General features: G+C 37.1%; 1 protein-coding gene across 7 annotated transcripts in view; it reads left to right on the top strand.

Annotated features, from left to right (window-relative positions):
- PPFIA2 (PTPRF interacting protein alpha 2) overlaps positions 1-27,575 on the top strand; it is a 460,535-nt gene that overhangs the window by 162,261 nt on the left and 270,699 nt on the right. For 2 of the 7 annotated variants that reach the window (XM_023749725.1, XM_023749724.1), the window contains exon 1: positions 8,279-8,699. The exons of 4 other annotated variants lie outside the window; for them this stretch is intronic. In XM_023749725.1, coding sequence (XP_023605493.1) covers positions 8,619-8,699 — 81 coding nt within the window. In that variant the 5' untranslated portion in view covers positions 8,279-8,618. Of the gene's footprint in view, positions 1-8,278; positions 8,700-27,575 lie in introns of those variants that run through there. One more of the 7 variants, XM_023749723.1, reaches the window with a different exon arrangement.

The raw sequence follows: 27,575 nt of genomic DNA, 5'->3' as shown, positions 1-27,575 counted from the left end.
GATTCACTTTTGTTTTGGAGACATTATTTTCACTCTCAACTTTTTACTAAGCATAATTTATGGGGCCCCACTAGCTACAGGAACACTTAAGCGTGACCACAACATGTATCTTCAAGTGAGAAGAATGAAAATATCTTACATACATCACTGGTTACTGCAACTGGTAAGCTTATACAGTTTATTTAATTTGAGAATCATTGGAATAAATTCTATCTGGGCTAATAAATCAAAATGGATAAAAACATGATTATTTTGAAAAATAACCTAATATGGCTATTTAAATAATTCTGAAAAATATAAAACATTTTTTCAAGTTCACATGCAGTGCTAATTAAAATTATAGTTAAGGGAAATAATAGTTTTAGCTAGTAGGTAATTTATATAGGAGAAGAAAACATTTTTTATTGTCAACCCCTCCTTCTATCCCCCGTCCCACCCAGGCCTTAACCACACTATTGTCTGTCCATGGGCTATGATTACATGCATATAAGTTCTATGGCTAATCTCTTGCCCTCCTCCCCTATTAGATATGTTAGTCTATTCCATGCATCCATGTCTTTGGACCCATTTTATGTGTCAGTTTATTTGTTCATTAGATTCCATGTATAAGTGAGATCACGTGATGTTTGTCTTTCTCTGTCTGTCTTATTTTGCTTAGCTTAAGAATCTCCAGCTCTTAGAAGGGAAAGGAGATCCTTTTTTTTTTCATTTTTAATGAACATATTTTATTTCTATAATTTATATTTGGTTCTTTCTTTCTTTCTTTCTTTCTTTCTTTCTTTCTTTCTTTCTTTCTTTCTTTCTTTCTTTCTTGCTTAAAGTATTACAAAGAGTATTACATATGTTTCCTCCCCCCCCCCCCTTGGAGATCCTTTTTTATATTGCACTAGAGGCCCGTTGCACAAAGATTCGCGCAATAGGCCTTCCTTCCCCTGGCTGCTAGCACCAGTAGGCCCGTTGCACAAAGATTCGCGCAATAGGCCTTCCTTCCCCTGGCTGCTAGCACCAGTTTTCCTCCAGCACCCGGGACCCAGGCCTTTGGTCCGGCCACAGCAGCGAGGCTTGGCTTCTCCACTCCGGCTGCTTCCAGCCCCTCCTTTTTTATTTTTTTTTCCAGCTCCTCGAGCAGAGCCCACGGCCGGCAGGAAGCTTGGCTTCCTCCATTGCCAGGAGCAACCCAAGCCTCCTGCTTGCTCCAGCTCCTGGCCGCCGCCATCTTCAGTTGTCTTCAGTCTTTGCTCTATGCCTGCATATGCAAATTAACCGCCATCTTTGTTGGGTTAATTTGCATAGTCGCTCTGATTGGCTGGTGGGTGTAGTGGAGTGGCAGAGTGACAAAGTGATGGTTAATTTGCATGTTTCTCTTTTATTAGTGTAGATAGTATTCCATTGTGTACATGTAACACAGCTATTTTATTTATTCATCTACTGATGGGCACTGGGCTGTTTCCAGATCTTACTATTGTAAATTGTGTTGCTATGAACATGGGAGTGTATACATTCTTTCTGATTGCTATATCAGATTCTTAGGATATATTTCCAGAACTGGATTTCTGTGTAAAGTGGCAGTTCCATTTTTAATTTTTTGAGAAAGCTCCATGCTGTTTTCCACAGTGGCTGCACCAGTCCACATTGCCACCAGCAGGGCACTAGTGTTCCCTATTCTCTACATCCTCACCAGCCTTATAGTTTGTTGATTTTTGATGGTAGCCATTCTGGCAGGTGTGAAGTGATACCTCATTTTAATTTTAATTGGCATCTCTCTGATGATTAGTGACGCTGAACATTTTTTCATATGTCAATTAGCCATCTGTATGTCCCCTTTGGAGATGTGTCTATTCAAGCCCTTTGCCCACTTTTTAATTATATTGTTTATCTTCTTTCTGTTGAATTGTATGAGCTCTTTATATACTTTAGAAATTAATCCCTTATCAGATGTATGGTTGGCAAATATGTTTTCCCATATAGTGGGTTCCATTTTCATTTTGTTGAAGGTTTCTTTTGCTGCACAGCAGCTTTTAGTTTTATGCAGTCCCACTTTTTTATTTTCTCCTTAGTTTCTCTTGCCCTAGGAGATGTATCAGCAAATGAGAGATATCTGAGATTTTGCTGCCTATGGTTTCTTCTAGGATTTTTATGATTTCATGACTTACATTTAAGTCTTTTATCCATTTTGAGTTTATTCTTGTGTATGGTGTAAGTTGGTGATCTAGTTTAACTTTTTTTGCATATATCTGTCCAATCTTGCCAACACCATTCATTGAAGAGACTGTCTTTTCTCCATTTTATGCTCTTGTATCTTCTGTCAAATATTAATTGACCATAATGGTTTGGGTCGATTTCTGGGTTCTCTGTTGTGTTCCATTGATCTATATGCCTGTTCTTGTGTCAGTACCAGGATGTTTTAATTACAATAGCTTCGTAGTATAGTTGATATTCGGTTTTGTGATCCCTCTAAATTTGTTCTTTCTCAAGATTGTTAAGCTATTTGGGGTATTTTTGGGTTCCATATAAATTTTTGGAATAGTTGTTTAGATCTGTGAAATATGCCATTGGTATATTAACAGGGATTGCATTAAGTCTATACATTGCTTTGGGTAGTATGGACATTTTAATGATGTATTTCTTCCAATCTATGAAAACAGTATATGCTTCCACTGGTTTATATCTTCCTCTATTTCTTTTTTCAAAGTCCTATAATATAGGTCTTTACCTCTTTGGTTTATTCCTAGTATATATTATTGCATTGGTAAATGCAATTTTTAAATAGTTTCTCGTGTTGTATAAAAATGCCATCGAGCCCGGACCAGTTTGGCTCAGTGGATAGAGCATCAGCCTGTGGACTGAAGGGTCCCAGGTTCGATTCTGGTCAAGGGCATGTCCCTTGGTTGTGGGCACATCCCCAGTAGGGAGTGTGCAGGAGACAGCTGATCGATGTTTCTCTCTCATTGACGTTTCTAACTCTCTATCCCTCTCCCTTCCTCTCTGTAAAAAATGAATAATTTTTTTTTAAATGCCATCGATTTCTGGATGTTAATTTTGTATCCTGCTACTTTGACAAATTCATTTACTACGTTTAGCAGTATTTTGGTGGAGTCTTTAGGATTTTCTCTGTACAACATCATATCATCTGTGAATAATGAAAGTTTTACTTCCTCCTTTCCAATTCGGATGCCTTTTATTTTTTCTTCTTGTCTGTTTTCACCACTATGTTGAAAAAGAGTGGTGAAAGTGGACATCCCTAATGTTAAGGAAAAAGCGTTTTGTTTTCGTCCATTGAGTATGATGTGAGCTGTACTTGTGTCATATATATAATTTATTAAGTTGAGCTATTATCCCTCTAGTCCCACTTTGTGGGTCCTGGATTATTTCGGATAATTTTTCGGGGTCTATTGATATGATCATGTGATTTTTATTTTACAATTTGTTTATATGAAGTATCACATTTATTGATTTGCAAATATTGTACCAGTCTTGCATTCTAGGAATAAATCCCACTCGGTCATGGTGTATGATCTTTATAATATGTTTCTGGATCCAATTTGCTAATATTTTGTGAGTGTTATATTCTGAGGTGGGTCTCTGATAGACAGCATATGTCTGGGTTATGATTTCTTATCTATTATCTACCTTATGTTGTTTGATTGGAGCATTTAATTCATTTACATTTAAGGTTATTATTGATAGGTACTTGTTTATTGCCATTTTTATAATTTATGCCTATGTTCTTTTCTCTTTCTCTCTACTTCCTCTTCTCACAGAGTTCCTTTAACATTTCTTGCAATGGTGGTTTGCTGGTTAAATACTCCTTTAGCCTTTTGTGGTCTTGGAAGCTCTTTATTTCAGCTTCAATTTTGGTATATTTTTATTGATTTCAGAGAGGAAGGGAGAGGGAGTGAGAGATAGAAACATCAATGATGAAAGAGAATCATTGATTGGATGCCACCTGCATGCCCCACAATGGAGATTGAGCTCGCAACCTGGGCATGTGCCCCACCCAGGAATCGAACTGTGGCCTCCTAGTTCATAGGTCAACATTCAACCACTGAGCCATGCTGGCCTGGCTTCACCTTTAATTTTGTATGCAAGCCTTGCTGGATAGAGTATTCTTGGTTTCAGATCCTTGCTTTTCATTACTTTGAATACTTCATGCCATTCTCTTCTGACTTATAGAGTTTCTATAGACAAATCAGGTGACAGCCTTATGGGAGCTCCCTTGTAGGTAACTGACTATCTCTCTATTGCTGCCTTCAAGATTCTCTCTTTGTCTTTAATGTTTGCCATTTTAATTACGATATGTCTTAGAGTGGTTCCCTTTGGGTTCATTTTGATTGGGACTCTTTGCTTCCTAAACTTGTGTGACTTTTTCCTTCACTAGATTAGAGAAGTTTTCTGTCATTATTTTTTCAAACAGATTCTCTATCCCTCACTTACTTTATATTCCTTCTAGTACTCATATGATGTGGATGTTGTTCTGTTTCATGTTGTCCCAAAGTTCCCTTAAACTGTCCTCATACCTCTTAAGTATTTTTCACTCTGCTGCTTTGATTGAGTGATTTTTTTCTACCTTTCCTTCTAATTTACTGATTTGATCCTCTGATTCTTCTAACCTACTGTTAATTCCTTCCAGTGTTTTCTTTATTTCAGCTAGGTCATACTTTATTTTTGACTGGTTGTTTTATGTGGATTCTATATCCCTTTTCATGCTGTTGAGCATGCTAAAAACTATAACTTTACATTGTGTTTCCAATAAATTGCTTGCCTCCATTTCATTTAACTATTTTTTAGAGATTCCTTTCAGGACTGTCTCTTTGTTTTCCCCATTTTTTTTCTGTTTCTTTATGTTTATCTCTGTGTATTGGATAACACTGCTATGCCTTCCAGTCTTGGTGAGGTGGATTTCTTGTGGGACACAGTGGTGTAGTCTTCTTGATCTGAGCTTGGTGCTGTAGGCATATCCCTTGTGTGGGTTATGTGGGCCCTCCTGTTAAATTTGGCTCTTGACTGCTATTGTCCCATTCATGGGTTGGCTCAGCACTCAGGCTGACTGACTGTGAGTCTCAACTCTGACCACATCATGAATACTGTTATACAGGTGCTGACAGAACAGAACAGACATAAGACCACACCAAAAACAACACACACACACACACACACACACACAGTAATAAAAGACAGAAAAAAAGAAAAACATAAGACCAAGAGAATTAGAGGAGAAAAAAGAAGAACCCCCAAAAAAGAGAATGTGAAAGAAAAAAATTGAATATAAATAAAACAGAATAAGAGTTTAAAAGAAAGAAGAAATAACATGACAATAATTCTTTAAAAAGTAATAATAGTAAATAAAATATAAAATAGGGAAAGATAAAAAAAAATAAAATTAGAAATAAAGAAAACAGAAAGAGAAAAATAAAATAATAAAAGGAAAGAGAGAATAAGAGATATGAAAGAAAATAAAAGAAGAAAATAAAAACAACCTTTGCATCTGCTGTTTGTGAAGCTCGCTGAATTTGCTCCGATGTTGTTGAATCTGGCACCTTGTTGTATCCATCCTGGGTATCCTGGGAGGTTCTCTGGTGCAAAACAATGTGAGTCAGCATCTCTGCCTGGCCCTGTGCAACTTGACTGAAGCAGAGCAGGGCAGAGCCCCAAGTAGTCCGGCAGGTGAAGCATCTGTATCCCAGGGGCTGGGTCTGCCTCAGGTCTCGCTCCTTGAATGTCCCTGTTTTGATTTGCTCTCTTTTCCCACATGAAACTGGGCTCTGCGAGTGTATCTGGGTCCTGGCCAGGATAGTTTAAGCAGACTTGAGTTGGGAGTGGTGCCTGTAGCTTTGTAGGGGGGGACTGGGCACTCCCCTCCTTCAAAGGCCTCCGCTCTGCCTGGCTCACTGGAACTCCCTTAGCCCCGCTTGGCACTACAATCTTCCAGGGGGCAGGCCCCCACTGGGTGGGTTTCGCCCAGGCTCCGTCCTAATCAAATGGCTGATTACCCAATGTCACCATACCTAGCCACATGGGCACAGATTTCCAGTCCAGAAAGGACAAAATAAACATCTAAAAAATAATCATCTGTGTGCTCAATAACACAGAAGAGCGGAAGCATGTCAAAGGGAAACAGGAGCAACAATTTGAGTATCAAAATATATTATATTTAATTGTATTATCACTCAAAATATACAATAAATATACCATAGTATATACTGATATAAATAACCGATTAAAAAGTAATTAGAGGAGAAGAGGCAAATTTTCTATACAAAAAATATTCTATTTAATATATGTAGATACTAACCCCTCCAGGAGGTAAATCTTTTTTTTTTTCTTTTCTTTTTTTTCCCCTGCCCTTGACAATCCCCTGGCCCAGGAGGTAAATCTTAATTTCACCCCTCCCTATCACCTCATTGAGGGTGCATTAGATTAGTGACTAACTTCCAAAATATAGAGTATGGCTAGAGAAAAACAATAACTTTGCAGTAGAGAAACCTGGCAAACACTACCTTAAGCAAGTGAAGGTTAATATCAGTAGTGATATGTGGACGTCATGTACCCCCAATATGATATGATGGGGTTACTTCACTGATATGATGTGATGAGAAGGACACTTTGCCTCTGTGGTATTCTTCTCCCAAATTCATGACTCTTGTCCAGCATGAGGAAATCATTAAGCAAAATTAATATATGCATCAGAGCAGGGGACCTACAGGATACTTGGGCAGTACTTCTTTTTTTTTATTTATTGTTTTCAGAGAGGAAGGGAGAAGGAGAGAGAGAGAGAGAAACATCAATGATAAGAGAGAATCATTGATCAGCTGTGTCCTGTACACCTCCTACTGGGGATTGAGCCCGCAACCTGGGCATGTGCCCTTGGCCAGAATCGAACCTGGGACCCTTCAGTCCGCAGGTGGATGCTCTATCCACTGAGCCAAACCAGCTAGGGCGTGGACAGTACTTCTTGATAGTCTAATAAAGATATTTTAAGCAAAAGATAAAAACAAACAAAAGCTGAGAAGCTTTCACAGACCGAATGAAACTGGGATATGTGGAAAATAAATAAATGTGGTGCCCTGGGTTGCAAACTGGAACAGAAAGGGGACATCATTAGAAAGATTAGTGAAATACAAATAAAATCTAGAGTTTAGTTAATAATAATGTACCAACATCAATTTCTTATTTTGATAAATATACCACGGTAATGTGAGATGTTAATTGGGGAAACTGGGTGAAAGATTTATAGGAACTCTCTGTACTATCTTTGCAACCTTACTATAAATCTAAAATTAAATCCAAAATAAACATTTATTTAAAAATTATCTTCTGGTTTATTGAGCAGTTTTCTAGGTAAATGATTACCTACTCTCATAATTTACCAGATTTTAAGAATCTCATCTGAAGAACTGAGAATCATTGTTTTCTGCTTCCTCCTCATTGATATTATAAATTTGAATCATAATTGGAGAATCTAAGTACAAATGAATAATAAGTTAAATTTGAAGACACTACTTTTGGCTCATTCTGTCTCTGTCCTCCTAAAGTCTCCACCTTGGAACCATGTGTAAATGGAACATTTATTTTTACCTCTAAAAAGTGTAAAGTCATCTGAATATGATCTTTTATACAGACAGTAATTTGTATTAAAAGACAGAAGAATGAGCATGCATTGCAATGTAGCCTAGATGTTTCAAATTAATATTTTTGGATCTTGTGTCAAAAATATACGCATCTAAAAGATCTATTGTTTTTTATGTATAAGAGATAAAGTTTGACTTTTTAAAATGTTCTTTTTAGGCATTGACTGTGAAATTGAATAATTTTTAGTTAAGATGTGAAAATAGAGTAATGATTATGTTCATATTATGATGTTCTTTAAGAATTCAGAAAAGTAGAAATATTTAGTGCATTTTATTTTATAATAATCCCAGTATTATATAGACTTACTGAGTTATACGTCTGGGGCCTCGACGTCCTAGCCAGCTATAATATGCTTTGATCTATAAATTTAAAAAAGAATCCTTTATTTTAACATAAAGGGCTTTGTAGAAAAATTGAAAACCTTGTTGAAAATACTGGGAGTGACAAAGAGATTTGGAGACACACAGAAATAAGAGCGATGGAACAATAATTCGTTACTACATACAGCTTGAAACATGCCTCAGGTTAGTCAGAAGAGGTCCCCTGAATTACACTGTGCACGCTTCCCTGAAACTGTATGTTATTGGTTAACCAGGATATTTAGCATAATCACTCCGCTAGACTGTGGTGGAGGGAGGTGATTATCACTGAGAACAGATGGGCAGGTCCAGAGCACTGCCAGATTCTGCACAAGCTCCATTTACTGTTGCTTCTTGCTTTTTTCCTTCTGTGTTTAAAAGATTTTTTTAAAACATTCTACGTTCTAAAGAACTAGCCACAGAAAAGGTCAGTGGCTGATGACCTTTCAGCTTAGATTTCAAACGTAGGAGAAAGATTCAACATGCTATCACTGTGTATCTATGAAGGATGGGGCAGATTTCATTTTGCCCTCTAGCCTCCCTCAATGCATGCACGGATTTATCTGTACGCTAAGCTCTCTGCTCTGCATCTGTAGCTCCTTGTGGATTATATTGTCTCTGTGATCAGAAATGATTTTCTCGGATATGAACACCGTTTCTGGCTCCCCTAAAGTGCATCCTCCTAATGGGACCCGGTTTTACACTTTTCAAGTAAGTGTGCTTTAAATAACTTCACTACTTAAGAAGTTAATATATAGTCAAACTTATAATAAAGGGAAAATAAGGAAAGAAAAACTGCAAAGTGTGAAAGTATTAAAGAGGATATAAGAATGAGTAACATGCATGCCAGTTTATGCTTTAAATATGGAAATAAGATGGTATTAGGATTTTTTTGTGAATTCAAGAAAAATAGTAGTGAATAACTCATTTTCACAGGGATTTTTAAATTTCTACAGTATTATCCTCGATGTGTCTCCTGAAATTGTTATTTATGGCTATGATATGGTGAACATTATAGATTTACTTCCCTTATATATCACAGAGAGTAGAATTAAATTATATTTTATGGAACTTTGCAAACTATGTCCTCTGGGCTTAGAAAAACATTTGGCATTTCATATACATAATAATATAATTCCTATTTTTTAAATTTCTTATGTGTGCAATATATGAGCAATTAGCAACATAGAAAGTATAAGTATCACATTTAATATGCTTTTCAATTTGAGGTAAAGTAGAAACTCATTAAAATGGAAGATTTTGGGTGTTATCAAAAAGTCAAAATGATTTATAATATATATGTAATAGTGAGTTACAAAGCTGTTACCTACGAAACGTATTTCAACTGCCAGAGAATAAATCAGTCATCCATCCAGAAAATGGTTAAGTCTAAACTAAGTCAGATTCTACCTCATTTTTTTATCCTCAAATTGCATCTTTCAGTCGTGAGGCTTACTTTGTTATTCAGTCATGTCATCGTTACATGAAAAGGAATCATGAACCTCGTTTCTCTGTATAATTTCCATTATGGGAATATAAACATCCTGGCATTTAATTATCTTAGCAACATAATTATAATGTTCTGAAACAAACTATAAAGACCTAGAGAATTAATATAGTAGAGGTAGTCTGAGTTCTTTAAAAGGTGGCTCTGAATAAATGCGTATCTTATTTATTAAAGTCTCTTACCTTCACAAACTATACGCAGTAGATATAATTGCTCTCTCTCTCTCTCTTTCTCTCTCCCGTTTTATACTTCTATTTTTAATCCTGTCGCCTCTCCTGCTTTACACTGATGTCTACTGATAGTGCACGTCTGTGCTGTTACAGAATGTATTCGCTTCCCAGTGGCGATATCCTTATTGTGGCAGCGACTCAAAATGCAAGTGCCCTGGGGCTGTTCTACAAAATTATTACTTTTTTGTTTTTCTTCTTCATAGACGGAGACATAACATTTTACAATATCCCCGTAGCTGGCTCTTTGGGGCAGCTTTTGACGTTAGATTTTCAACTTCAGCCTCTTAAAGTGTAAGGGTCAGTGAATTCCATATGCTCAGTCATGACACAGGCTTTCTACAATTCCTTCAGTAAAGATCTTGCTGACACCTTTCTTAGCAGGTGATTTTCTTGAAAAGACCCTGGAATGATTTTTAAGCACCCTGTTATTTTGTTGATATTATAACAATTTGTGTAAAAACTCTAGGATTTCAGATAAATAAAAAATGTTGGCAAATGTGAAATCTATCCGACATTTTTACTTTATAAAATAGTATTTGATCTTGACATTTATGATAATAGGAAATGTGCTTAACTTTTAGTTGCTATTATTAGTTTTTGGTGGAAGAAAAGGAAGAAAGAAAGATGGTTTTAATAAGCATGAAGGTAAAGGTTTATAAAAGTTGACCCTGCTTTTATTTTCAAAGGGACAGAATGAAACATGATCATTTTTCTTATTTATATACGTTAACCTATTTTAAGGCAATATATTTTCTTTGTTTGAAATACTGTTACAAGAGATGAGATGCTATAAAAATAATAAATCAGTCTCAAGAATGTATCCTGCGAAAATGATTAAATTTTCAAAAGTGGTTCTCATTATGGAATGGCATAATTGCATGTCTGAAGTGATTCTGCATCAAGGAGTTGAGATTTTAATGCTTACTTTCTTAAAATTATTCTAGCACAAGAGTTAACATATGCAAAAAAACATTGAAGATAGTTTAGCATGAATAAAACTGAGTTTTAGTTTCATCTTCTCATTAAATATTCAAACTACCCTGTCATTTTTGCTGAAATTGTACATTATCGAATTTTAAGAGTAATAATTAGAATGCATTTCACCAAAGTAGTTTAAAGGTAAAAGGACAACAAATAAGAAGCTGAGGGATATTTGAATTACAAGATTTTCTTTTTCATTGCATTTTAATTTAGTTAATGATAGTTTTAACAAGCATGAAGGTAAAGGTTTATAAAAGTTGACTCTGCTTTTATTTTCAAAGGGACACATGCAAATCATCTTTTTATAGTTCATCTAACACATAATTTAAATTAATTTCCTTATGTGTGAGATCTCACTGCTATATTACGAGGAATATACTTTTGTCAGCATTTTTTTTCCTCTTCAGAGGTGCCTGAACCATGATGATGCCAATGCCCAGTTTACACTGTATGTTTAGTAATTTACTTATCACCAAAATTACTAGTAAGTTCTGGAGTATCGTTGTCTAGAATGCCCTTGATTGACAACAATTAGGATTGAATGCTCCTATAATAAAATATTAATTATGATATATATATGCATGAGAATTATCAATTTATAGGGCTCAAATACTTGGGAAACCCACTTTAAAATAAAATTAAATGGATATATGTGTATAATATAGTATATATGAATGCAGTAACTTCTCCTTAATTTTATGTCCCCAATAATGATGTCCCCACATGCTTTTACATTTAGCTCTATTTTTGCAAATAAAAACATTTACATGCTTTACTAAACCTCTAGATTGGTTAATTATCACATAATGTCTTAATCTTCCCAGAGGTATTGGTAAATAATACCCCCCTATCTCCCATTTCCCAGAGATTAAATATCTCAACCTAGTTATTTTCAAACTGTCTGCACAGCCCTGAGGTTTCATGGGAGTTTGTCAGTTTTTGCTAGGCACAGTAGGGAAGAGGAATACATTCTTTTGAAGCCCTTAATGTTTCCTTATTCTACATTTACCTGCTCTATCTATGCAAGCTTCTATAAGCAACAACAATAATCAGTAGTGTGTTATATCAAAAACACATTTGCACCACTTTCTAATCCAAAGGAATTCATTTCTGACAGGAGCACTTTTATCTATTATCCCTGGCCCTTAAGGAATAAAGTTCATTTCCCTAACTTGGCATGAAAAGGTCTCTGTGGTCTGGGTCACATGCAACACACTGCTTTCCTGTGCTTCCCCAGAAAGTTGCCCGTGTGCTTCTGATGTCTTTGCCTCATCACTGCCTACCCATTGGATCATTGTTTTTACTTAAAGACTCATCTTAAATGCCACCTCCCTCGTGAACCTTCACTCATTCACCTCATTTCTGCATGCCTTAGTAAATGCCTTTTCTTTGATCCTTTGCCTGTTCCTGCCACTATCAAAGCACTTGCGTTTTGATTTAATCTCTGAGAACATTTTATTAATCTGTCTCTATCACATGGATACCTCCAGTATCTCTGTTTAATAAGGTGGGGGCATTTATTTAAAAGTTAAGTGATTAATATGAATACTTAACACAATAGGCAACACATTCTTTTTCTTTTAACTATATGGGCAGGTTGTGAGGGATAACTACATATTATTATAGAAAATACCTAAAGATATAGCAAGGTAAATTTAATACTCAGCTTTTGTGTACCATGATTATACCAAAATAGGTAACTGTTCCCCGAGTAATCAATGAAATGCTTTAATTTCATTTTTTTAAAAATATATTTCTAGCTTGAAAAGTACAGATTGGTAGTTACAAAATAGTCATGGGGATGTGAGTACAGTATAGGAAATAAAGTCAATAATACTGTAATAACTATGTCTGGTGCCAGCTGGGTACTGGAAATATCAGGGGGAACACTTTGTAAAATACATAATTGTCTAATCACAATGCTGTACACATGACACTAATACAAGATAATATGGAATGTAAACTAATTGAAACACTAATAAAAATAAATTAAAAAGTTTTTTAAATGTATATTTCTGTGATAGCTAGACAAAAACCTTTTTAAGAATTTTTCCTTTATATCCCTTTACTGTTCCTTATTAATTGGTATTTTCACATTTTATTCAAGAGATACTTAAAATTTGATTAGATTATACTTTGCGATTTAAAGATAGAATTAGCACTTGAAATATATAGACGACTAATAGGCAAGCTGGAAATCTCAATTGCATGAAGAATTTCACTCCAAAGATATGACTGGTAATTAGTGTGAAACCATAACTTTGTGAGCAAATGAGATTGAGGTAATTCTGTCTGTTCAGCAAAGAACCAGACTTTTTTAGATTCTGTCATTTTGGCACTACTAGAAATCCACCATTATTTTTATATTATTTGGGGCACATGATGACTTCTTATTGTTAATCATTTTTAAATGCATTGGAAATGTCTAGCAGGATGGTTGGAACATGTTTTTACTTATATTTTTTTAGAAGAATGAAGGCACAGATGCTGAGAAAGGCAGAGCCCTTGGCTCCAGGGTTGCATAGTAATACAGGCCGCGGTCCCCAGGTAAATGAGAGACCCAGGGTCTTTCTCTGTCTCCCAATTGCATGAAGTCATGATTATGAGTAACAGAGATAACACCAGAGGTGTTTGCAGCAGGTGGACCAGCATGTTCAAAGTTACCTACTGGTGTGTGGGAAAGGCAGCATTTAATATAACTGGAGCATAAGTTGGAGATAGTAAATGACTAAAAATAAAAAACTCAAACTCCAGAATATAGAGATAAATTTAAATGTCATCTGCAGGATATTGGACTTGAGACTTAAGGATTGTCAGTGAGGACTGACAGCCTAGTTATTTCTATTTAGTTAGAATACTGGATTGCGCCTCTGCTGGGTGGTAGGACGAGAGCAGAAAGAACAAATCCCTAGCTTTCTACTCTATCCAGATGAATTGTCATGATTTCCCTGCTTTACTGATGAAACAACAACAACAAAAACACACCTGATGCTCACAAAAGGTAACCAGGTAGTTGTTTATAATGCAGAGAGTAACTACCAATAAAGTAGCTCCTTTCTGAACCCAGGATGATAGAACCCAAAAGTCCATGCTCTTTCTTCTATATTCAACTGGCTAAAGTGTTTATGATAGAATACAGCAGCAAAAAATATTCCCAGCTATATACTTTCTAATCTCGGTTATCGATTCATTCTGAAATTTATAGAAATTTGGCTCCACCACTTCAAAGCATTGCATTATAAAGACCCATTAGGTTTTTAAACTTCATGCTTTCATTTAGTTACACCTCTCCATTCTGTCTTTACTGACACACTGTTCTCCTCGTTGGAAATACATTTATATAGTAACTGAATTGTCAGTAAATTTATATCCTGTATTTGCACTGAAAGACAAAATGGAAATCGAGGGGAAAGCCTTTCCTAGATACACACCTTTGTTAATTTAATAATACTCTTTACGTAAGTGAGGTTAACACTAGAAGTCGCTGAGTAGGCCCTGGGGCTCCATGTAGGAAAGGATAGCTGTTCCACCTGCAGAGGTTTCTGCCTAATAGAAACCTACTAGGCTATACGTTCTGTGAGGACAGGTACTGTGTCCTTTTTACTATTAAATCAGTAGCATCAAGCAGAGTGCCTGGCACATAGCCATGATTAGGAAATATGTATTGCATTGGATTACAAATTAAAAATAAGAATGCCTTGCTAGGCATTGATGATATCCTGATTTAAAATGACCTTCCCCTAGGAACACACAAATGGTTGTAAGATTCCCAGGCTGAGGTCCACACATACAACTCACCTATACCGAGCTAAAATAGCACTAAATTTCAGGTCATGCCTCAAAGGGAGGGAAAGTGCATATTGGGAAATGATTTAAAAGACTCTTATGATAAAGCATTTTCTGCACTGAGCACAGTGCCTGGTGGTGAGTAAGAGCTCAGTAAGCAGCTGCTGCAACACTGGAAGCAGCCAGAGTTGGGGTCTGTAGGCCATAATAGAGGCGGCAAGAATGTGAGCAAGAACAGTTAAGAACGAGAGAGAAGTCATTAAGACATATGTTCAAAAGATGTGTTAACTTACTGAATAAAGGACACAAAAGAGAAAAAGGCTGGATAACCTCTGAAGTTTCTAGTGAGGGAGAGAGGGATGTGGAGGAGGAGCTTTGGAAAGCAATATACTGAGTTCAGTTTTGGACAGATTGAGTAGACAGTTGGAAACACAGGTTTGGCTCTCTGGAGAGAGGCCCATGAGTAGTAAACGTAAATGTGTGAGGCATCTGCTTACAGGGGAGGGGATGCTATAGAAACTGATAAAATGACCTTGGCATAGAAGGAGGAGGATGGGGCAGGTGGGGTGGGACATGAAATCCTTGGACACATTGACGTACCCGGAATTATCATTTTGAGCATGTGTGCTTGGTCCATTTTGCAAACACATTTTGGGAGCTTTGTCCTTATCTCCCCTCCTTTGAATATTTACCCTGAACCTAATTCAAGTTAGATGCTTCTGCCTCTTGAAGTGTGGACATGCTTTATTTTATAAATGTGTTTTGAAAGCTAGTTTCCTTTCAACTCCTTCTATGAATGTCATCTCTGGACCTTAATTCAAGTGAAATCCTCCAGTTCTTATATTTCAATAAAGTAATAAGTGTGTCCATTGTACTGTTTATTATACTCCATTTGGTTTTTCACGTATCTCTACCACTAATTTGTGAACTTTTATATCTGTTTATTGACACCTAGCCCAATGCCTATCAAATAGAAGCCTGTGCTTTTAGGTTGAGTGAATGAATTCGTGTTTAGTTGAAGATTGCCTAAAATGAATTATCTTCTATTAATTTGTTAAGTCATTCAACAAATCTTGTTGAGCATCCCCATTATGCCGGACTTTAGCAATAGTGAACAAAACACCTAGTTTCCGCACTCAAAAATCTTTGAGTCAACTCAAGGAAGATTACTTAAAAGCTACAATAGCACATTATTTGGGTTGACTCTAAAGGTACATCTAGATATTATTATTATTATTATTATTATTATGTGGTAACTTTAATTAAATAATTTCATTTTCAAATCCACTTTTCATCCTAGTTAACAGTTAACTTTTTCGCTGTTCCTAGTGGTAACAATAAGATTGCGTAATATTTAAGAGCATCTCTTTTGGAGTTAAAACACATGGTTCACAATGAGAGTGTGGCTATGAACAAGTGGAATTATTTCTGAATTTTCACTTTCCTTGACTAATGCAAAGCAATAAGAGTAGGCCATGAGATCATTATGAACTCTAAAAGGATTATTTGTGAAATCATGTATAAAGTGTTTTCTTCCAATAAAGATGCCACTCAAGCAAGATTAGCTAATGTTGGCCAGCTGGTGTGGCTCAGTTGGCTGAGTGTCCTCTCATCCACCAGGAGGTCGCCAGTTCAATTCCCAGTCAGGGCACATGCCTGGGTTGCAGGCTTGATCCCTAGTAGGGGGACATGCAAGAAGCAGCAGATCAATGTTTCTCTCTCATTGATTTTCTATCTCTCCCTCTCCCTTCCTCTCTCTGAAATCAATAAAAAATATATTTAAAATGAGATGAGTAGTGTTTTAATGATTAATTTGCTTTCTAAATAATAGCATAATTTATTCCACAAATGATGTTTTTGTTTATTCTTAATTTAGAAAAAAAAACTCTAAGCATATTCACCACTTTAAATACTTCATTTGAAATACTTTATACATAAGGAAGTTTATTAAAATATTTGTAATTGACTTTTAAGTATCTTAATTTTATATAAAATATTTTTGTGCTTATAGAATATAAACTTTCAGAGTTTATTGATATTGGTATTAAGTATCCTTTTGGCTGTATACTTGGATTTCTTTTATAAATATGTACTTTGTATTTTCAAATTTTATTTTTAAGTTTACTTTGTATATTCATTATTACTTTTATTATCATCTCAAGCTTTACATACATACAAATGCAAATTTAAAATCACCTTTTTATGAAATTGGAAATTTAGTGTACAATTCAAAATATCTACAAATTAAAAGAGGCTAGTTCACTTTGTGTCCAGGGTGCTCTGTATAGCATGTAAAGATTGCATGTAAAGATTTAAAGTAGTGTACATTACTGAGAGTCAACAAGATTTGGTGCTATTTGCAGGAGAACTCTATGTGAATTGATGAGCATCTCAAAAATTATTAAGCATTTTAACAGTGTTAAAAGTATATAATGTTTTTAAAGAATTTCACAGAATGATATTTTGAGTTTATCACAAAGCAGAAGTTGGCAAAGTTAAATGAAAAACAGCAATATAATTTAAAAAATGAGCATAACCTAGTTCTTGTAGCTTAAATATTCACAATTTTAATTGTGTAAGAGAAAAATACAGAAGTCATAGAAAATAATATTTGTTTTCTACCAATAAAGTCAATAAAAAGCGACAGTTCTAAGCTACAAGATCATGCTAAGCTGTTCTATAGCATGCTGCTCCTTTTTGTTTTTCTTATTTAGTACATCATCAATCTGCTTTTTCTAAGATGATCTATCTTTGAAGTTACAGTGGGTCTATGGGGAGCCACAAAAGTATTTTGATTCATGTTTACAAAAAAAGGCTTCTTTGAAATTCTAAAAGATATAAGCTATCATAAATAAAACATGAAAATTCACTGTATTTGAAGAATTATACTTTATTATTATTTAACTGTTTTTGTTTTAATACCATTTTGTTTAGGATGTTAAAATATGTGCATCAAGAATCGAATGTTTTAACAATGAGATAATACAATTCAAATATTTGCATACACATTTTTTTTTTCATTTAGGAAACACTTATTAATAACTTACTTTACATATGGTCTATATTTTTAAGGAACAAGTATTTTAATATGTAATAGGTCAAAATAAATATTATAGTAAAGTATCATTCAAAATTCAGTGAATTACCTAAAAGAGTCAGGTAATTTCAAATGTATCTTCAAGAAAGAACATTACTTGAAAAAAATAGTAAGGACCTTCAAAATAACTGTATCACAAGACAGTTGGAAAAAAATAATTTTCAACCCATATATACTAGCCATCCTATCTAATAATAGACAAACATGGTAATTGACCATACCTTTGCTACACCTCCCATTGGCTAATCAGCGCGATATGCAAATTAACCGCCAACAAAGATGGCGGTTAATTTGCATACGTAGGCTCCAAGCGCTGGAGCGAAGCCTGATGGCCCGGGGCCGGTGGAGCAGCGAGGTCTGATGTTTCTGGGGCCAGCGGAACAGCGAGGCCTCACAGCTCCGGGGCTGGTGGAGCAGCGAGGCCTCACGGCTCCGGAGCCGGTGGAGAAGCGAGGCCTGATGTTTCTGGGGCTGGCTCCGGCCAGAACTCGGCCAGAGCAAAGGCCTGGGCCCCGGGTGCTGGAGGCAAACCAGTGCCATCAGCCAGGGGAAAGGAAGGCCTATTGCATGAATCTCTTCGTGCAACAGGCCTCTAGTATTCTATAAATGGCCAAGAGGATAATACCTATGCAACCATCCTAGACAGAGTTCCACTCTTTCTTTCCCTATATTTTTAGAATTTTCTTGGATTTTCAAAAGAAAAATATATTAGCATAATATAGGAAACTTCAAAAGAAAACAGATTCAGGAATTTATGGACTTATGCAGCCTATTATGTGCCAGGTTCTGATCTATGCACTGGATATATAGTGAACAAGTGAACTATGAAGCTTACAATCTAGCAGGATGGAAGATAAAGTAGATAGGACACTATATAGTTTGTTAAATGGTATTGAATGCTAAGGAGGAACATAGACCATAGAAAGTGGGGGAATATTGGAATATGCAGTTTGACATGTGGGCAGGGAAGCTGTCCTGAAGAAGAGACCATCTGAATGAAGACCTGAAGTTATCAGAGCAGCTTTTTACATCTCTGTACTAGAATGAGCTGAAGGGTAGTTTCTTCACATGCCATCACCAGATAGGTTAACTACCTGCATCCAACTACTCAAGATTTACATTCAAGGGAAAGAAAATATGGTTGGCCCAACCTGGATTTGCCTTAATCATAAATGTGCTGTCATCTGCTTGTGGTCTAACTGGTTTGCCTAACTTCTGTCCCAAAGCTTTACTACTTTAATTGAATGAGATTTATTGTAAACAGACTGTGGTGTTCAACAGATTTTAGACTTCCTTTAAGACATAAGAAAGTGTTCATTATATCTCTGTATTCCTCACTGCTCCAAGAACTTTCTTCATACCCCAGCCTCTCTTCAATTTCTTTTTGCTCCAAATATCACTAATTCTTTAGAGTTCAATGAAATGTATGTCTTCTATGAATGCTTCATAGTGTCTAGTTAGGTTCATCTACCAGTGTGCTAAGATCCTATAAAAAGTTTTTTTTTTACCTCAATCATTATAATTAGCACAAATCTAATTTAAGCATCATATTTGTTTCCTCATTATATTATACTAGAGGTCTTGGGCACAAAAATTTGTGCCCTCGGGGGGTCCCTCAGCCCGGCCTGTGCCCCCTCACAGTCTGGGACGCCTCGGGGTATGTCCACCTGCTGGCTTAGGCCCGCTCCCTGGGGGATTGGGCCTAAGCTGGCAATCAGACATCCCTCTGGCAGCTCCGGAGCCCTCGGGAGATGTCCACTTGCCAGCGGGGAGCAGGCCTAAGCTGCAGTCGGACATCCTTAGCACTGCTGAGGAGGCGGGAGAGGCTCCCGCCACCACCGCTATGCTGGCAGCCATCAGCCTGGCTTATGGGTGAGCAGAACTCCCCCTGTGGGAGCGCACTGACCACCAGAGGGAAGCTCCTGCATTGCGCATCTGCCCCCTGGTGGTCAGTTTGTGTCATAGTGACCAGTCATTCTCAGTCTTTCTGCTGTTAGGGTTAATTTGCATATTAACCTTTTATTATATAGGATAGAGGCTTGGTGCACAGGTGGGGGCCAGCTGGTTTGCCCTGAAGGGTGTCCCAGAGCAGGTGGGGGTCCCACTGGGGTGCCTGGCCAGCCTGGGTGAGGGGCTGATGGCTATTTGCAGGCTGGCAACACCCCCTTTAGGGTGGGGATCCTTGTTGGGGTGCCTGGCCAGCCTGGGTGAGGGGCTGATGGCTGTTTTCAGGCTGGCCAATCCCCCAGTGGGGACCCTCACCCCATGGGGGTGTGGCCAGCCTGGGTGAGGGGCTGAGGGCCGTTTTCAGGCTGACCACACCCCCTGGCGACCCAAGCTCCCAGCCTCTCCTTTTTTTATTTTTTTTTCTGGGGTTTATTTATCTTCTATAATTGAAACTTTGTAGCCTTGAGCAGAGCCCAGGTCCCGCCAGGCCAGGCAGGAAGCTTGGCTTCCTCCATCGCCGGGGGTAACCCAAGCCTCCTACTAGCTCCAGCTCCCTGGCCACTGCAATCTTAGTTGGGTTAATTTGCATACTTGCTCCTAATTGGCTTGTGGGTGTGACTTGTGGGCATGGCTTGAACATAGCAGAGGGATGGTTAATTTGCATGTTTCTCTTTTATTATATAGGATTTTCCTTAAGGTCACAGTATATACTTATTATATGAACAAACTGTAAGTGCCCAATAAATGTCTAAATATATAAAAGATGTTGAAAATTATACCAAAGATCACAAACTGTATTTTGTACCAATCTTTATGTTGATTAAACTTGACATTGTGACTATAAAATATTAATTATCTGAGAGAGGTAGTTGATTAGCCTCATTATATTGTACTAGAGGCCCAGTGCATGAAATCCGGGGTCCCTCAGCCTGGCCTGCACCCTCTCCAATCCAGGAACCCTTGGGGGATGTCTGATTGCCTCTCCCAATCCGGCTCTGCTGGCTCCTAACTTCTCTCCTGCCTGCCTCCCTGATTGCCTCTAACCTCTCTGCCTGCCTGCCTGATCACCCCTAACCACCTCTGCCTGCCTGATTGCTCTGAACCATCTCTGCTTGCCTGCCTGATTGCCCTTAACTGCTCCCCTACTGGCCTGATTGTCCCTAACTGCTCCCCTGCTGGCCTGATTGCCCTAATCGCCTCTGCCTTTCCCCGCACCTGGGACCCAGGATTCCTTCCTCCTGTTGGTCACAGGCACCCGGGACCCAGGTTTTCCTCCTTCTGGCTGGCATTAGGCACCCAGTACCGGGGCTGGCTTCGCCCGGGTCAGCCACGGCCGCAGGGGACCGTGGGTGGCGGCTTTGCCTGGGCCGCAGCCATAGGCTTGTCCCTCTCCCAGGCCACAGCCCCAGATACTGGCACACAGGAACATGGGGCAGGCGGCTTGTCCCTCTCCTAGACTGCAGGCACAGGTGCAGCCACTGGTGCCTGGGACTATGAGGTGTGTGGCTTGTCCCTTTCCCAGGCTGTAGCCCCAGCTGCTGGTGCCCAGGACTGCAGGGTGGGCAGCTTGTCCCTCTCCTGGGCCACAGCCTGGCTGGTCTCCATTCTTCTCTCGTGAGCTCATTTGTGCCTGGCTGGTCCCCATTCCTATTCCTCTCTCCCCAGTGTTGAGTGACTGAGCCATTACTGTGTGACAGCATGACAGCATGAGGGTGTGATGACCATTTGCATATTAGCTCTTTATTATATAGGATGTGTGTGTGTGTATGATTGTTGATATTGTTTTCTTTACTTGGTGGAGAATTTATAATTATGGTCATAATTTATTTTTGTAAGAATTTAAAAAATATTCCTAAATTTTAGATAAATATACTCATTCAACATTATGTCCACCAAATTATGTTATGATATGTGTACTTCATATAACCTTTATATAAACTTAGATGCTCCATTTCAATTTGTTTGATGTTCTACATTATCAGGCTACGTAAATCAATTTCAATTTTTTCTCCTCGTCTAACATTTTTTCTAAAGTTATCACTGTTAACTAGTAAATCTTTTTTTAATGTTAGTCATCCTCTGCTTACTGGACAGGTGACATAATCTCTCTAACTTCACTTTTTTTTCATCTGTGAGGTGACATAATCTCTCTAACTTCACTTTTTTTTTTCATCTGTGAAACGAGGTAAATATAATTACAAACTTCAAAGAATTAAGGCCAATACAGGTGTATCTACAACAGTCTCTTTATTAATATTATTATCATTATAGTATCAAATATTTGAATGAAATACTTTGTTTCTCAAGACTGTATTTATTTTTTACTCTTAATGCAAATTCTCTCTGGGATTTGAAATTGGACTTTCAGATTTTATGTTATTGACTACAGTTTATTTAACCCCTTCTTTCTTGTGGATTGGAATAATAGATCCTTGGCATTTTATATATACTAGAGGCCCATTGCACAAAATTTGTGCACTTGGGGAGGGGGTCCTTCAGCCCAGCGTGCACCCTCTTGCAGTCTGGGACTCCTCAGGGGATGTCCGCCTGCCAGCTTAGGCCTGCCAGATCCCCGGGCCGGCAGATAGATATCCCTCTTGCAATCCAGGATCCCTCACTCCTTACCACCCACCAACTCTCTCCTTACCACTTGGCTCGCTGCTCCTTAGTGCTGCCACAGAGGCGGAAGAGGCTCCCACCACCGCTGCTGCGCTTGCCAGCCATGAGTCCAGCTTCTGGCTGAGTGGTGCTCCCCCTGTGAGAGCTCACTGACCACCAGGGGGAAGCTCCTGTGCTGAGTGTCTGCACCCTGTTGGTCAGTGCACATCATAGCGACTGGTTGTTCTGGTTGTTCCATGGTAATGGTTGCTTAGGCTTTTATTATATAGAAGATTCTTAAATTTCAGAATACATAATTATCCAAAATGCAGGTTTGCCATCCCCAGAGATGATTCCAAAAATCTGATAAGAGCCAATGAATCTTCATTTAAAACAGAATTCCAGGTGATATCTATGCAGAAATGTCACAAATTGGGAAACAGGGGACAAGAGATGGAGAAATTGTAGCACTATGAAAGGTACTTTCTATTTGAAAAGTACCTGATGAGCAGAGGTTAAATATCCACAGTGACATCCTTTTGTGTTTTGTGTTTTATTTTTTTTTTTGTTCTCTTTAAAGATGTTTTATTGACTTTTATAGGGAGAGGAAGCATGAGGGAGGGAATGAGAGAAACATCAATGTAAGACTGAAGCATCGATGAGCTGCCTCCTGCACCCCCCCCCACCCCCCCCAGGATCAAGTCTACAACCCAGGCATGTGCAAGGGACAATGCCCAACCAACTGAGACACACTGGCAAGGGCTTCCTCTAGTTTTAAATAATTATTCTATGTTAGAAAAACATCCTTTGATTTTTTGTAATGAAGGCATTATTTCTTTCATGGGCTGGTTTTAAAATCCAACTGATGAATTAATTGTTAGGATTTCAAACTACAACTAAAATAAGCTGATTAAATGGTAGACCAGCCCTCAGTAATGATGACCTTTAGCTTATCCTTCCTTTAGGGCACTTGTTTGTCATAAAATTTCCAAATTCAGACTTAATATATTGCCATGTCAAGAATAATATTCATCTATTGTTAATGATTTACCTGTCACCTGGAGACTGTGTCAAATAAAACAAAATCTTTAAGTTGTCCACAATAGTAAATAACCAGCTTTAAAATTCTGATTTTAAATTAGATCTTGATCAAAATAATTCATGTTCATTAGAAGACAGGTGTTATGTGGTTGTTCTTCCTGTACTACACAATATTTAAATACCAAGAATAATCCATCCTGTGTGTTTGGTCATTATTTTTAAGCCTTCAGCTGAACTCAGTATTAAGGCCTACAAATTGTGGCTTTGCTTTCATAAAATATCTGCCTGTATGCCAAGATGTATTTGCAAGTTCAAAACTACAGGTTCTTAAGAAAACAGTAATGTTAAAAATTCATGAGAGGGCCCTATCTACTCTGTGATTGGTTATTAATTCACTAATTACTTATCTTAAGATTTTTCTGAATTTATCTTCACTGATAAGAAAATTAGAAATATTAATTTAATAGAGCAAAAATAAGCTTTGATATTAAATATACTTTATCTAGAAAAATTATTTAAATAATGCTATTATTAATGTGGATTAATGTTTCCATTTCCTGCACTTTGTACTATATTAAATGTTAATATCTAGCAGGATCAGCTCAGAACAGACAATATTTTTGGAAAGGTATCATGTTATAGTTGAAAGTGTAATATTTGGAACCAAATCAACATATATCATGCCACTTACTACTTATGTGACTTTTGGCCAGTTATTTAATTACTTTGAATTTTAGTTCTGTCACTATAAATTGAAAATAATAAAACCTGCCTCATAAGAATTTTGTGAATACTAGAAATGAAGTAAAAGAATTTTATAAAGATTAGAAATGATAATAATAAAATAAGAATATTAATAATACTTGATTTAGCATGGCTGATGTGGCTCAGTGCTTGAGCGTCAATTTATGAACTGGGAGGTCACAGTTCAATTCCTGGTCCGGCACATGCCTGGGGTGCAGGCTCAATCCCCATTAGGTGGCGTGCAGGAGGCAGCCGGTCAATGATTCTCTCTCATCATTGATGTTTCTCTCTCTCTCCCTCTCCCTTTCTCTCTGAAATCAATAAAAATATTTTTTAAAAGACCTAATTTCATTTCTAACCTCCAAAGCAACTGACAATGATGCTCACTTCCTAAAATGCAGGCCTTTGTGTAAACTTGTCCTTTATTAAATTAGACCCCCAACATATGGTGCAAGTCAAAGATTGTGCCTTCTGAAATGAGACCATAAAGGCACTGCAGCTTCCGTTTTCTTGGAATTGTTCAAAATCCAGCTGCCATGCTGTGAGGATGCTGCAGCCCTGGGCACATGCTCACACAAAGAGGAACTAATGCCCCAGCCAACAGCCAGCACTAAATTGCCACTCATGAGAGTGAAACACTTTGGAAGTGGATTCTAGTAGTCATGCCTTCAGATGACTGCTGCCCCATCCAACCTCTGATTGCAACCACATGACAGGTCCCAAGGCAACTACTAAACTGACTCACAAAAACAATGAGAGATAATAAATGTTTTTCAGCCAAAAAATTTTGGGATTTTTATGCACTATAAATTGCCTATGTTGAAAGACAACTTTGTCATCTCTAAGCAAGTTCATGATAATATAGTCTGTCCATGTATCTATCATTGCCCTAGCCAAACTGACTTGCTTGTGGTCCACCTAATTTATATTTGCTCCCACTTAACCTCAATACTTTTACTTCATGAGAACATCAATCTCAGAACATCAATATCTTACACATTAAACCTATTTTATTGGTCTTTCTTCCTGTGTTTTCTTAGGTCTGTACACAATACACTTATAAGTTGCTGGTCAGTGGGTATATTACTGTCTTGGAATCTTTTGATAGCTGATATGGTCTAATCTTATTTTATGGAGGTTAAATAAATGTGTAGAGATTTTTTATAAAAACTGAAATACTTTACTGTAATTTGAAGTTCCCTTCTGTGGAGAAGAATGTTAATTTTAGTAAGCTGGATAGTTAAAATAATTATTTTTTAAAAAAAATTTGTTAATCCTCACCCATGGATATTTTTTCCATTGATTTTTAAAGAGAGTGGAAGGGAGTGAGGAGGAGAGAAGGAGCGGGGGAGGGGGGGAGAAAGAGAGAAACATAGATGTGAGAGAGACCCATTGGTTGGTTGCCTCTTGCAGGTGCCCTGACTGGAGCAACAGAGGCCTGGGGGTCAAACCTGCAACCCAAGTATGTTCCTTTCACCAGAAATCGAACCTGCAACCTTTGGTGTGCCGGCGAGCACTCCAACCACTGAGCAACACCAGTCACTTCTAAAATAATTACTTTATGAAAGATAAGATATAGTAATGTTTATCTTCCTTGGATAAAATATCATTTTGTACTGAAAGAACTCTTGTTGAGTAAATATACAGATCAGAATAGCTGTGTTAATAATGCTTTTTATTATTCTAACAAAATTCAATGTAATATTAAATCTCATATTTGAGATTTAATGTTTATGTGAAATTCTAGTATCCTCAGCTGTATTTTAAAACTGTTCCTGACAAGTCTTGGTTTGTCAAAAAACAAAGGACAGGTCTAAAAGTATTTGAAATGGTTTTACATAAATTGCCAGCACCTCCTCCTCAAAAGAAAAATGGATAGGAGGTATTTTCAGAGACTATATATCACATGAAAGTATAGCAGTTAAATTGGCTTATTTTAAAATATTTTTTCAGACAAATACTTTTTTTAAATATAAGATTTAATTATATAAATGTTTTTAAAATCTTTGCATTATCTTAGCAAAATAATACTTCAACTTTTGTAAAATATTTATATATATATTATTTATATATTCTAATGACATATGATCTTGACAGGAGATATTTATTTACATGTCTGTAGGTGATACTATTGGAAATTTACATAAACTCATTGGAAATGTAAATCTATATTACTAATAAACAAGAAGAAAGCAGTAATCATGCACCAGGCTCAAGAAAAATAGTAAAATAGAGAAATTAAATGTTATCTAAGGAGTTAACAAAGGCCATTATATTAGATAATATTAGTTAGGATAAGGTTAAATTGTATATTTAAAAAATCTTAAAACATTGGTTGCGAGCACATTCCCGGTGGGGGGTGTGCAGGAGGCAGCTGATCGATGTTTCTTTCTCATCAATGTTTCTAGCTCTCTATCCCTCTCCCTTCCTCTCTGTAAAAAATCAATAAAATATATTTTAAAAAATCTTAAAACAACATTGACTAAAACAACACAGAAGTTATTTTCTTTCTCACATAAAATACTACTGAATACAAGTGGTCCATGTCCAACTGCAAGGGAGGCTGGTGTAGCCATGTGGATTGTGCTTCTGCCTGGAATGCTCTTTACTCCTCCCCTCCCCCCACCATCTGGTTAATATCCATTCACCTTGCAAACCTCAGATCTAAAGTCATTTTCTCAGGCAAGCAATGCAATGGTAGGCATTGATACTTGCCTCTAAATATCTATTTGTTCTTCTCTATTAAAAGATTCCAAATTCTTAATTAGTCACATTTTATAGCACTATATCATTTCATACTTTCTTACAGCTAGGCATGGCTATATGGATCAGTTCTCCATATAGTGACAGGTTTGTGAAACTTCTAGGAAGCTCTTTAAAAGAGATGGAAGCAGACATTCCTTCCTGCTAGTTGGAATGCAAGCTGATCACTGAATATCAAACAGCCATCTTTGATAATGAGGCAAAGCACATGCTTAAATTGGCAGAAACAAAGGAGAAGGAAATGGGCCTCTGTCAACTTGGAGCTTCGTCTAAACATAGCCCTGGACCACTTATATTCAGTAGTTTTTTAGATCAGAGAGCAGCCACTTTTGTTTCTGCCACTTTTACTCTATAAATTTTATATCCAACTGAACCTTATCCTAATACAAAAGTCTTTGCTGACCCACTAGACAAGGTCAAGTTCCTCTATTTTATAGGTTTATGACACCATATTCTTTTGTTTCTCACTAGTTATCTCAGTACAGAATTATATGTTTATATATATTGGCTTTTTTTAAAATTAGAAACTCTAGACAGCTGGCCCATGTATGTTTTTACTCACTGTTACTCACTGAAATCTATTGTTGTGCTGCCCACAAAGTCAATATTTCACAAATATTTGTTTTATAAGGAATGATCACAGGTCAATATGTAAGAGCTGAGATCAATAAACTTGAGTAGGACTTAAAATTCTTCATGAAATACTGTGAATAATGATCATTTTCTGGTTGTCTGTTCAGCAGTAGTAATGGATTTATAACTATTTACTTGGTTATGAGACTTAATTGGTAAGAGGAGTAATGTGAGAAATCCTCTCTATTTTGGGTGGATGATGAAATTCACTGTTCTCCTTACTCTGTGATGAAATCCACAGTTTTAGATATTTTCTTATA

This window comes from Myotis lucifugus, unplaced genomic scaffold, assembly GCF_000147115.1.
Source record: "Myotis lucifugus unplaced genomic scaffold, Myoluc2.0 scaffold_9, whole genome shotgun sequence".
Classification (NCBI taxonomy): Eukaryota; Metazoa; Chordata; class Mammalia; order Chiroptera; family Vespertilionidae; genus Myotis; species Myotis lucifugus.
Note: the sequence above shows the minus strand (reverse complement) of the source record. Positions and strands in the feature narration are given on the sequence as shown.